General features: G+C 42.5%; 1 protein-coding gene across 2 annotated transcripts in view; it reads right to left on the reverse strand.

Annotated features, from left to right (window-relative positions):
* Window positions 1-13,215, reverse strand: part of cpne4a (copine IVa) — a 95,633-nt gene that overhangs the window by 43,138 nt on the left and 39,280 nt on the right. For both annotated transcript variants that reach the window (XM_031836333.1, XM_031836342.1), the window contains exons 3-5: window positions 5,117-5,296; window positions 3,783-3,854; window positions 1,100-1,174 (exon numbers count right to left, since the gene is read on the reverse strand). In XM_031836333.1, the coding sequence (XP_031692193.1) occupies window positions 1,100-1,174; window positions 3,783-3,854; window positions 5,117-5,296 (327 nt within the window). The remainder of the gene's footprint in view (window positions 1-1,099; window positions 1,175-3,782; window positions 3,855-5,116; window positions 5,297-13,215) is intronic.

Raw genomic sequence — 13,215 nt, forward strand, 5'->3', positions numbered from 1 at the left:
TAGTCACTTTAACTATACCTACATGTACATATTACCTTAATTAGCCCGACTATCCGGTGCCCCCACACATTGACTCTGTTCCCCTGTATACAGCCTCGCTACTGTTATTTTCACTGTCATTTTACTGTTTTTTTAATTTCTTTACCGATCTATTGTTTACCTAATACCTATTTTTTACTTTCAAATTGCACTGTTGGTTAGTGCTTGGAAGTAAGCATTTCACTGTAAGGTCTATACCTGTTGTATTCGGCACACGTGACAAATGCACTTTGATTTGATTTGAATTGGGGCCAGCAATGGTCATGATATATCCTGGTCTGGTTATGCACACCTGATGTCTGATCCTAGTACTACAATCAACTTGACTGGATGCTCCAGGAGAAAAATTCCCTCAAAACACCTGCTGATCAGAATAAATCTGCAGTTCCAAAAACACGAAATCAATAATTTATAAACACGATTCTTACTGATAGGATACTGATAGGAAAGTTAAGAGCACATCGCTTTGATTGATTGCATTTCTCCCTGCAGATGCAATGCTTATTTGCATTTTAGTGCTGGAATAATGTACTTTAGCACCTGTGGTGAGGGGAAACTTATTTCAGTTGAAGGCGGACACACACACACACACACACACACACACACACACACACAGCATCTTCCATTTAGTGGAGATTAACTCATTTAAATTAGACTGTGATTAGAGATACACTGGGGCTGAGAAAGACACCAGGAGACTTAAAAACATCTCTTGTACTTAACCACAAACACACCACACACACCTCTGCTCTCTCTCTCCTTTCTTATCTCCCCATCTGTGTGAGCCAGAACCACAAACACAGCAGGAGAGACTGAGATGGGGAGTTGGGTGGATCATAGATCCTCATTGAGGAGGGATTGGTTCTCTGTATCTAATGTGTTTCTGTTGTAATTATTCCTCTGATGGGATTTTTCCCTTGAAGCATAGCTCTATGTGTATAATCACTGTTCTGAGACCAGTTGATGCGATGGTTAATGGAGAGGATATACAATAATGTAATGCATTCATAATCAATTAACAAGCACAAATTAAACATGTTCTGTAGCGTTGCAACCTTACCTTGTCGTCAAGTTTCCTGGCACTGAAAGAAAGTTCCACATAATCATCATTCCCTGTCAGCTCCTCGGCGGTGACCTGCAGGTACATAACACACACCTGGATCTAATATTCACACACAACTGGTTCTAATTTTCACACACCTGGTTCTAATATTCACACACACCTGGTTCTAGTATTCACACACAACTGGTTCTAATATTCACACACCTGGTTCTAATATTCACACACAACTGGATCTAATATTCATACACCTGGTTCTAATATTCACACACACCTGGTTCTAATATTCACACACAACTGGTTCTAATATTCACACACCTGGTTCTAATATTCACACACAACTGGATCTAATATTCATACACCTGGTTCTAATATTCACACACACCTGGTTCTAATATTCACACACACCTGGTTCTAATATTCACACACACCTAGATCTAATATTCACACACACCTGGTTCTAATATTCACACACAACTGGTTCTAATATTCACACACCTGGTTCTAATATTCACACACAACTGGATCTAATATTCATACACCTGGTTCTAATATTCACACACACCTGGTTCTAATATTCACACACACCTGGTTCTAATATTCACACACACCTAGATCTAATATTCACAAACACCTGGTACTAATATTCACACACACCTGGTTCTAATATTCACACACATGGTTCTAATATTTATACACACCTGGATCTAATATTCACACACACCTGGTACTAATATTCACAAACACCTGGTTCTAATATTCACACACACCTGGATCTAATATGCACACACACCTGGTACTAATATGCACACACACCAGGTTCTAATATTCACACACACCTGGTACTAATATTCACACACACCTGGTTATAATATTTACATACACCTGGATCTAATATTCATACACCTGGTTCTAATATTCACACACACCTGGTTCTAATATTCACACACACCTGGTTCTAATATTCACACACACCTAGATCTAATATTCACACACACCTGGTTCTAATATTCACACACAACTGGTTCTAATATTCACACACCTGGTTCTAATATTCACACACAACTGGATCTAATATTCACAAACACCTGGTTCTAATATTCACAAACACCTGGTTCTAATATTCACGAAACACCTGGATCTAATATTCACAAACACCTGGATCAAATATTCACACACACCTGGTTCTAATATTCACACACACCTGGTTCTAATATTCACAAACACCTGGTTCTAATATTCACACACACCCTGGTTATAACCAGAAACCAGAAAAAAGGTATGTTTATGAATGAAATAGTAATCATTGTAGTAAAACGCATGATAGGCATATTGTCTTTCATACTTTGTTCTGTATCTGCCTCCAGATTCATATGTATTTGTCAACTGTTTAGCTATGAAATACTGTGGAACCACTCCTCATCTGGTCTAATATAAGTCCTATTGACACTGATGTTAGTTTCTTTCTGCTGGGAGCTCGTTTTTCATAATGACCTTGAGAAACCGCTCTATTTAGTTCTCTCTTTATATAGTACTATTGTGTGTGTGTGTGTGTGTGTGTGTGTGTGTGTGTGTGTGTGTGTGTGTGTGTGTGTGTGTGTGTGTGTGTGTGTGTGTGTGTGTGTGTGTGTGTGTGTGTGTGTGTGTGTGTGTGTGTGTGTGTGTGTGTGCGTGTGTGCGTGTGGCCCAATAAAATATGATTTACACGATTAAGAATGCCTTCATGCCTTTGTTAAAATAGGTTATTTTCCATGCATAAGCAAACAGGCAATGTGCTTCAGAAACAAAACAATATGTATGTTCATCTCAAACAGACACATGCATGCATATCTATTTGTTAAGTTCAGATGCTACTCTACACCAAACTCAGAAAGTGTCAAAAATAACTCCCGTATCTGAATTCAAGTTTGGCTGGTCACTTTTGAATTTAGATTAGGTGGTAGGCTTCTCAAATCAAATCAAATTGTATTGGTCACAGACACCTGATTAGCAGATGTTATTGCGGGTGTAGCGAAATGCTTGTGCTTCTAGCTCCGATAGTGCAGTAATATATAACAAATTACACAACATATACCCAATACACACAAATGGAATGAATTAAGACTATATACAGTGCCTTGCGAAAGTATTCGGCCCCCTTGAACTTTGCGACCTTTTGCCACATTTCAGGCTTCAAACATAAAGATATAAAACTGTATTTTTTTGTGAAGAATCAACAACAAGTGGGACACAATCATGAAGTGGAACGACATTTATTGGATATTTCAAACTTTTTTAACAAATCAAAAACTGAGAAATTGGGCGTGCAAAATTATTTTTTGGGTGGTTCTAGGGTGGTAGGTAAGGTAGAGGTGAAATGATCCTTGACTAGTCTCTCAAAGCAATTCGTGATGACAGAGTTGAGTGCTATGGGGTGATAGTCATTAAGTTTAGTTACCTTTGCTGTGCTTTAGACAGAGACAGAGACAGACAGACAGACAGACAGACAGACAGACAGACAGACAGACAGACAGACAGACAGACAGACAGACAGACAGACAGACAGACAGACAGACAGACAGACAGACAGACAGACAGACAGACAGACAGACAGACAGACAGACAGACAGACAGACAGACAGACAGACAGAAAGAAAGAAAGCTAGAGAGAGAGAGGGAGCTAGGTGACAGACAGGGGCCTTACCATGATGAAGGACTTGCTCACTGTGCTGCCCTGTTTGAGCAGTGGTTTGGTGAGCTTCCTCTGGGACACAATCTGTTTGGAGAGAGATAAGAGGTGAGACTCCCCTGACTCAGTGCCTCACATCAACAACACAGCAACTCAGGAGAACCAGAAGGGGGAAACTGGGACGAGGGAATCACCGGCAGTCAAAAAGAAAGAAAGAAAAAAATGAAGAGTTTTGCACAAATGTCTGAGGTAAAAGAGAGTGTGGTTGTATAGGGTGAGGTTGGGGAGTTCTGACGAGAAGTTTTGCCGTAAACACATGCTGGAAAGATGCCATAATATAATTGGATGCTGTGAGGCTTTCCACATTATGCAAGTAAGATGCAATGTGAGAGTCTTTGTAAAGGTTCAAAGCCCTCTCAGTAAATTCTCAATGCTGGAATATTTGCATGGTACAGTAGGTCTATTGGATGATTTAGAGAATAAAATCTGAAGTAAAACTGTAGAAATACAGTAAAACCCCTTGGCGAATCCTATTCACAATATATGGTGTTTCTAAATGATGCCTCTTATTTGCATTGAGTCCCACCAGTCTCCTTGTAGACACAACAGAGTGGAACAAAATGAACAGCTCATCCATATGAACATCTCCCAGGAGTTAGAGGGAAAAGACAGAGAGAGAGAGAGAGAGAGAGAGGGGGGAGAGAGGGAGGCAGAGAGTGGTACAAAATAAATACTGGAGTTCATAACACATGAAATTAGTTTCTGGAGAATTCCTCAGTACAACTAGATGACGATAGCAGGGCCTATGAACCATGTGTCAGCAGTGGTGGGGAAGAATCATTTAATGTTGGCATAGACACACAATAATACCAGAGAGAGGCTCAGAAGGCTCAAACATTCCAGGCCCGCTGGCGTACCGGACGCCAACTGTTTCAGCCGACAGCTGCATGTAGCAAAACACTCTTAATGAAAGTCTGGGGGATTATTTCATTACGTGCCTTATCGCTATTTGCACGTGGCATGTCATTTTACTGGAGACGGACTGTATGCAAACATTACACAGAGAGAGCTCCCTTTTGCCGGTGAAAAGGGTTGATATAAAAACATGCTACACTGCCCGACCAATTGCCACTAAACCACTTAACTTGCTTGTTTTTTTACGTTACAGGAAATGACCCGTGCAGAGAGGGAGGGTGAGAGGTAGGTGTTGTCTTTCTTGAGTAAAAAGCCTCTGCTAACTGCTTTTAATGGTATCTAAGTTCAGCTCGGTCCAGCATTAGCACTTAGCACTTAGCTTTGTGTCAGAGATAGCGTGTCGGAGTTAGTGTGGCGTTGCCGTGAGAACACACCTGTCCCAGTGTGCACTCCATGGCCCCTAGAAAGTCAGCCTCCTTGATGCCGTTGTGATTGCTGCTGATGTCATAGAGCTCGTAACGTAGCCGCTGTACTTCCTCAAAGTAGAAGTCCACGGTGAAGACTTTAGAAAAGGTGGGGCTTATAGAGCTACGGATCACCTCTGTCCTGTCAACCTGCAGAGAGAGAGAGAGAGAGAGAGAGAGAGAGAGAGAGAGAGAGAGAGAGAGAGAGAGAGAGAGAGAGAGAGAGAGAGAGAGAGAGAGAGAGAGAGAGAGAGAGAGAGAGAGAGAGAGAGAGAGAGAGAGAGAGAGGGAGAGAGAGGGAGAGGGAGGGAGGGAGAGAGCGAGGGGGAGGGAGGGAGGGAGAGAGCGAGGGGGAGGGAGGGAGGGAGGGAGGGAGAGAGTGAGGGGGAGGGAGGGAGGGAGGGAGAGAGCGAGGGGGAGGGAGGGAGGGAGAGAGAGAGAGAGAGAGAGAGAGAAAGAGAGAGAGAGGGGGGGAGAGAGAGAGAGAGAGAGAGAGAGAGAGAGAGAGAGAGAGAGAGAGAGAGAGGGGGGAGGGAGGGAGGGAGGGAGGGAGGGAGGGAGGGAGGGGAGGGAGGGAGGGAGGGAGGGAGAGAGGGGGAGGGAGGGAGGGAGGGAGAGAGAGAGAGAGAGAGAGAGAGAGAGAGAGAGAGAGAGAGAGAGAGGGGGAGGGAGGGAGGGAGAATGAGTGTGTGCCCAGTGGGTTTCAGAAATAAATAAAATAGTGGAACATCTAAAAAGTTATCACTTTAAGATAAAACTAAACTAAATATTTAATTAAAATACCAAATAATTAATTAAAATGCACTGTTTGCAATGAAGGTCTACAGTAGCCTCAACAGCACTCTGTAGGGTAGCACCCTGGTGTAGACGGAGGACAGCTTGCTTCCCCCTCCTCTGTATACATTTACTCCAAAACAAAACCTACGGACCCGGAATTCTTACTGGTTGGTAGGTGATCAAATACTTATGTCATGCAATAAAATGCAAATTAATTACTTAAAAAGCATACAATGTGATTTTCTGGATTTTGTTTTAGATTCCGTCTCTCACAGTTGAAGTGTACCTATGATAAAAATTACAGACCTCTACATGCTTTGTAAGTAGGAAAACCTGCAAAATCAGCAGTGAATCAAATACTTGTTCTCCCCACTGTATATCCATCCTGCCCTGCCTTTCTAAAATCTTCGAAAGTCAAGTTAATAAACAGATCACCGACCATTTCGAATCCCACCGTACCTTCTCCACTATTCAATCTGGTTTCCGAGCTGGTCATGGGTGCACCTCAGCTACGCTCAAGGTCCTAAACGATATCATAACCGCCATCGATAAAAGACAGTACTGTGCAGCCTTCTTCATCGAAGTTTGTGAGAGATTTTGGTGACAAGCCAAATTTCTTCAGCCTCCTGAGGTTGAAGAGGCGATGCTGCGCCTTCTTCACGATGCTGTCTGTGTGGGTGGACCAATTCAGTTTGTCTGTGATGTGTACGCCGAGGAACTTAAAACTTACTACCCTCTCCACTACTGTCCCATCGATGTGGATAGGGTGGTGCTCCCTCTGCTGTTTCCTGAAAACCACAATCATCTCCTTTGTTTTGTTGACGTTGAGTGTGAGGTTATTTTCCTGACACCACACTCCGAGGGTCCTCACCTCCTCCCTGTAGGCTGTCTCGTCATGGTTGGTAATCAAGCCTACCACTGTAGTGTCGTCCGCAAACTTGATGATTGAGTTGGATGCGTGCATGGCCACGCAGTCGTGGCCGAACAGGGAGTACAGGAGAGGGCTCAGAACGCACCCTTGTGGGGCCCCAGTGTTGAGGATCAGCGGGATGGAGATGTTTTTACCTACCCTCACCACCTGGGGGCGGCCCGTCAGGAAGTCCAGTACCCAGTTGCACAGGGCGGGGTCGAGACCCAGGGTCTCGAGCTTGATGACGAGTTTGGAGGGTACTATGGTGTTAAATGCAGAGCTGTAGTCGATGAACAGCATTCTCACAAAGGTATTCCTCTTGTCTAGATGGGTTATGGCAGTGTGCAGTGTGGTTGAGATTGCATCGTCTGTGGACCTATTTGGGCAGTAAGCAAATTGGAGTGGGTTTAGGGTGTCAGTGTAACAGTATAACCTTAGACCGTCCCCTCACCCATACCCGGGCGCGAACCAGGGACCCTCTGCACACATCAACAACAGTCACCCACAAAGCATCGGTACCCATCGCTCCACAAAAGCCGCAGCCCTTGCAGAGCAAGGGGAACCACTACTTCAAGGTCTCAGAGCAAGTGACGTCACCGATTGAAATGCTATTTAGCGTGCACCACCGCTAACTAGCTAGCCATTTCACATCCGTTACATCAGGTAGGGTGGAGGTGATATGGTCCTTGACTAGTCTGTCAAAGCACTTCATGATGACGGAAGTGAGTGCTACGGGGCGGTAGTCGTTTAGCTCAGTTACCTTAGCTGACTGGGATATCCCAGACTGGGATAAGGATTGATTGAATATGTCCGTAAACACACCAGCCAGCTGGTCTGCGCATGCTCTGAGGGCGCGGCTCGGGATGCCGTCTGGGCCTGCAGCCTTGCGAGGGTTAACACGTTTAAATGTTTTACTCAAGTCGGCTGCAGTGAAGGAGAGTCCGCATGTTTTAGTTGCGGGCCGTGTCAGTGGCACTGTATTGTCCTCAAAGCGGGCAAAAAAAGTTATTTAGTCTGCCTGGGAGCAAGACATCCTGGTCCGTGACGGGGCTTGTTTTCTTTTTGTAATCCGTGATTGACTATAGACCCTGCCACATACCTCTTGTGTCTGAACTGTTGAATTGCGACTCTACTTTGTCTCTATACTGACGCTTAGCTTGTTTGATTGCCTTGCGGAGGGAATAGCTACACTGTTTGTATTCGGTCATGTTTCCGGTCACCCGGCTCAAACAGAGGGATGCTATGTTAGCTAGTTGGCTATGCTATCCAATACTGGAACTCTTCCAAGTCAAGGTAAGCTTTTTAGGTTTAATTTATTTATTTCCACCGGGGTTTACCGGTGTAACTGCTAAACTGCTTGCTACACTGTACAGCATGATTGTAGCAGGTTTACTAATGCGTTCGTTTTCTACAGACTTGACATTAGCTAAATAGGTGATAACGATGTAGGCTGTGTGTAGCAGTTATGATATGAAGGTTTAGCTTGGAATGTTTTTTTTGCGTTTTGCATGTTTTGCATGTGTTGTGCACTGAAGTCCACAAGCAAAGGGAAATGTGAGAGAAGGAGAGAGCGTAGATGTGAGAAGGAATTATCCAACGATCAAAATGATCATGCTGTTTGTATATGGGGAGGCAGGTAGCCTAGTGGTTAGAGTGTTGGACTAGTAACCGAGAGGTTGCAAGATCACATCCCAGAGCTGACAAGGTAGAACATCTGTGGTTCTTCCCCAGAACTTGGCAGTTAACCCACCGTTCCTAGGCTGTCATTGAAAATAAGAATTTGTTCTTAACTGACTTGCCTAGTTGAATAAAGGTCAAATAAATAAGTGAAATGTGTTTGTGTAACAGTTGTTAAAGTACTATGTGAATTTCACCAGGTTCATATATTAATGTGTTGATTTGTTATTATGCATCCTGGGAGAAGGGGAGTGTGTACTTACGTTTTGCGTGCTTGTGCTCAAATCATTTTGATGCACTATGAGAGGTAGGCACGATTTTTCTGTCTTCAGAAAAGTTAGATTATTAGTACAAAGTCATACACACAGTGTTTTGTTCATGAATAATGATGTATATTTAGAGGTTACTCATAAGTGGATGGTATTGTTAAGATGCACTTGTAATTGTACTTTTTAGGATGATATCAACATTCTGAATTCAACATGTGGTTAATAGCTAGCTAAGGTATTAGCAGGCTATTGTATGTGTGAACGATGGCTAGCTCCTGGAATGATCCCAGTCCCTCCTATTGTGTATCTGTTGTAGAAAGAGGCGACGATTCTCAGAACAGATGTGCTCTACAAATGTTTTATTTCCTTTTGGATGCAGATGCAGGATGCAGAGAGTGAGTTCTGCTTGATTAAAACTACCTGATCTCCAAAGTCCACGTCTATAGTGTCAATCAAACAACACAACGCAGAGTTACATCGGTGCAGTATAGCATCGGTTACATTTGCGTCCGATCAGTGGTATATTAATTCTGTTGAAAAAATATATTAAACGGAACAAAATGGGGATAAACATACTTGAATCTGTCCAAAGGAAACTGTTGTTTGCAACTGTTGGACTAATTACAACAGCCTAGATCCGCTAGATGAAGGCAAGAGTGTGCAAGGAGGTATTTAATGTGTCTCTGTCTGTCATCCAATTACTCACATTTCTTGCAACCTTTGCACTTGAAAACTTCAATTCATAGGCTAGGTTGTAGCAACCTCATGATGAGTATGGGGATAATTAGAGCACCATGTAGTAGCCTAAACCCTATCGCTGTTGCATTGAGCTAGGTGAATGGAATGTGAATGACAGGCAGCAGGTAGCCAAGTGGTTACAGGGTTGGACTTGTATCTGAAAGGTTGCAAGATCAAATCCCAGAGCTGACAAGGTAAAAAATCTGCTATTCTGCCTGAACAAGGCATTTACCCACTGTTCCTGGGCTGTCATTGAAAATAAGAATTTGTTCTTTACTGACTTGCTTAGTTAAAATAAAATCCAATATGCTACAATAGAAATAAGGCCATGCTAATAAACATATATATTGTCCTCCCTCATCTTAAATGGCACCGACTGCCACTGGTATATTCTGATAGTGTTAGTCTGGGGGGAGAGGGACACAATGCAGAAATAATGATATCTATTGATATTGTAATGTTGCATTTTTTTTGGTTCAGCAATTTAGCTTCAGGCAGGCTTTAATTGGCTGCTGAGAGGTATTTCTTGGCAGTGCCATCTGGCTGTTAAGTAGAAGTATTGAGATCTAGTCACAGACTAACAGACCTAACAGGCAGTAAGACAGAGAACAATAGAAGGACCTAACAGGCAGTAAGACAGAGAACAATAGAAGGATCTAACAGACAGTAAGACAGAGAACAATAGAAGGATCTAACAGACAGTAAGACAGAGAACAATAGAAGGACCTAACAGGGAGTAAGACAGAGAACAATAGAAGGATCTATAGTAGAAGAACAGACAAAGGACAATAGAAGGATCTAACAGGCAGTAAGACAGAGAACAATAGAAGGACCTAACAGGCAGTAAGACAGAGGACAATAGAAGGATCTAACAGGCAGTAAGACAGAGGACAATAGAAGGAACTAACAGGCAGTAAGACAGAGGACAATAGAAGGACCTAACAGGCAGTGAGACAGAACAATAGAAGGATCTAACAGGCAGTAAGACAGAGAACAATAGAATGATCTATAGTAGAAGAACAGACAGAGAACAAGAGAAGGATCTAACAGGCAGTAAGAGAGAGAACAATAGAAGGATCTAGAGTAGAAGAACAGACAGAGAGGAATAGAAGGATCTAACAGTCAGTAAGACAGAGAACAATAGAAGGATCTAACAGACAGTAAGACAGAACAATAGAAGGATCTAACAGGCAGTACGACAGAGAACAATAGAATGATCTATAGTAGAAGAACAGACAGAGAACAAGAGAAGGATCTAACAGGCAGTAAGAGAGAGAACAATAGAAGGACCTAACAGGCAGTAAGACAGAGAACAATAGAAGGATCTATAGTAGAAGAACAGACAGAGAACAATAGAAGGATCTATAGTAGAAGAACAGACAGAGAACAATAGAATGATCTAACAGGCAGTAAGACAGAGAACAATAGAAGGATCTATAGTAGAAGAACAGACAGAGAACAATAGAAGGATCTAACAGGCAGTAAGACAGAGGACAATAGAAGGACCTAACAGGCAGTAAGACAGAGAACAATAGAAGGATCTAACAGGCAGTAAGACAGTGGACAATAGAAGGATCTAACAGGCAGTAAGACAGAGGACAATAGAAGGACCTACCAGGCAGTAAGACAGAGGACAATAGAAGGATCTAACAGGCAGTAAGACAGAGAACAATAGAAGGATATATAGTATAAGAACAGACAGAGGACAATAGAAGGATCTAACAGGCAGTAAGACAGAGAACAATAGAAGGACCTAACAGGCAGTAAAACAGAGGATAATAGAAGGATCTACCAGGCAGTAAGACAGAGGACAATAGAATGACCTAACAGGCAGTAAGACAGAGAACAATAGAAGGATCTAACAGGCAGTAAGACAGAGAACAATAGAAGGATCTACAGGCAGTAAGACAGAGAACAATAGAAGGATCTATAGTAGAAGAACAGACAGAACAATAGAAGGATCTAACAGGCAGTAAGACAGTGGACAATAGAAGGACCTAACAGACAGTAAGACAGAGAACAATAGAATGATCTATAGTAGAGGAACAGACAGAGAACAGCAGAAGGATCTAACAGGCAGTAAGACAGTGGACAATAGAAGGGACCTAACAGACAGTAAAGACAGAGAACAATAGAATGATCTATAGTAGAAGAACAGACAGAGAACATAGAAGACCTAACAGGCAGTAAGACAGAGGACAATAGATAGGATTCTACAGGCAGTAAGACAGAGGACAATAGAAGGACCTAACAGGCAGTAAGACAGAGGACAATAGAAGGACCTAACAGGCAGTGAGACAGAACAATAGAAGGATCTAACAGGCAGTAAGAACAGAGAACAATATAATGTATCTATAGTAGAAGAACAGACAGAGAAGCAAGAGAAGGATCCTAACAGGCAGTAAGAGAGAGAACAATAGAAGGACCTAACAGGCAGTAAGACAGAGAACATTAGAAGGATCTATAGTAGAAGAACAGACAGAGAACAATAGAATGATCTAACAGGCAGTAAGACAGAGAACAATAGAAGGATCTATAGTAGAAGGACAGACAGAGAACAATAGAAGGATCTAACAGGCAGTAAGACAGAGGACAATAGAAGGACCTAACAGGCAGTAAGACAGAGAACAATAGAAGGATCTAACAGGCAGTAAGACAGAGGACAATAGAAGGATCTAACAGGCAGTAAGACAGAGGACAATAGAAGGACCTAACAGGCAGTAAGACAGAGGACAATAGAAGGATCTAACAGGCAGTAAGACAGAGAACAATAGAAGGATATATAGTATAAGAACAGACAGAGGACAATAGAAGGATCTAACAGGCAGTAAGACAGAGAACAATAGAAGGACCTAACAGGCAGTAAAACAGAGGACAATAGAAGGATCTACCAGGCAGTAAGACAGAGGACAATAGAAGGACCTAACAGGCAGTAAGACAGAGAACAATAGAAGGATCTAACAGGCAGTAAGACAGAGAACAATAGAAGGATCTACAGGCAGTAAGACAGAGAACAATAGAAGGATCTATAGTAGAAGAACAGACAGAACAATAGAAGGATCTAACAGGCAGTAAGACAGTGGACAATAGAAAGATCTAACAGGCAGTAAGACAGGGAACAATAGAAGGATCTATAGTAGAAGAACAGACAGAGAACAAGCTGCTACTCAGGGAGAAATGCACTTGAATTGAATCAACCACATTTGTCTGTTCTGTGAAACCCCCAGACAAGGAATCCCTCTGGTGCTGCTCAGTTTACATTGATCTGGGTTCATGTGTCCAAAATGGTAGCTGTGTTGGTATCAGTCTGTTTCTGGGTGTCAGACTGAACTGAAGTCAGCATTTTACTGGATTCATGGTCATTTCAAAGAATGTGTCACTCAATTGTGTTTCCCTTTCAGTTGTATATCATAAGGGATCAATGCTGTGTTCGTACTATAAATGATATCTGCCAACATTGGGTCCCTTGCTCTGTTTTCAAGATTCATTGTGTTATGTCTCAAATCATGTGGTCCCTGATGGTGGAATACAATGGCAACACCAAATAGTCATCTGTCATTTATCTGCTTTGTCCTGTGCCCTTTTCATGTGCCAGCTTGTGTCAGAGTACAGGTAGCCTCTTGCAATAGCCATGTGTCTCCTATAGAGGGGAATCTAGAGGTCTGGCATGTGGCACAAGGCTAGAGTAAAGGCCTCTC

Source organism: Oncorhynchus kisutch, linkage group LG2 (genome assembly GCF_002021735.2).
Source record: "Oncorhynchus kisutch isolate 150728-3 linkage group LG2, Okis_V2, whole genome shotgun sequence".
NCBI classification, from domain to species: Eukaryota; Metazoa; Chordata; class Actinopteri; order Salmoniformes; family Salmonidae; genus Oncorhynchus; species Oncorhynchus kisutch.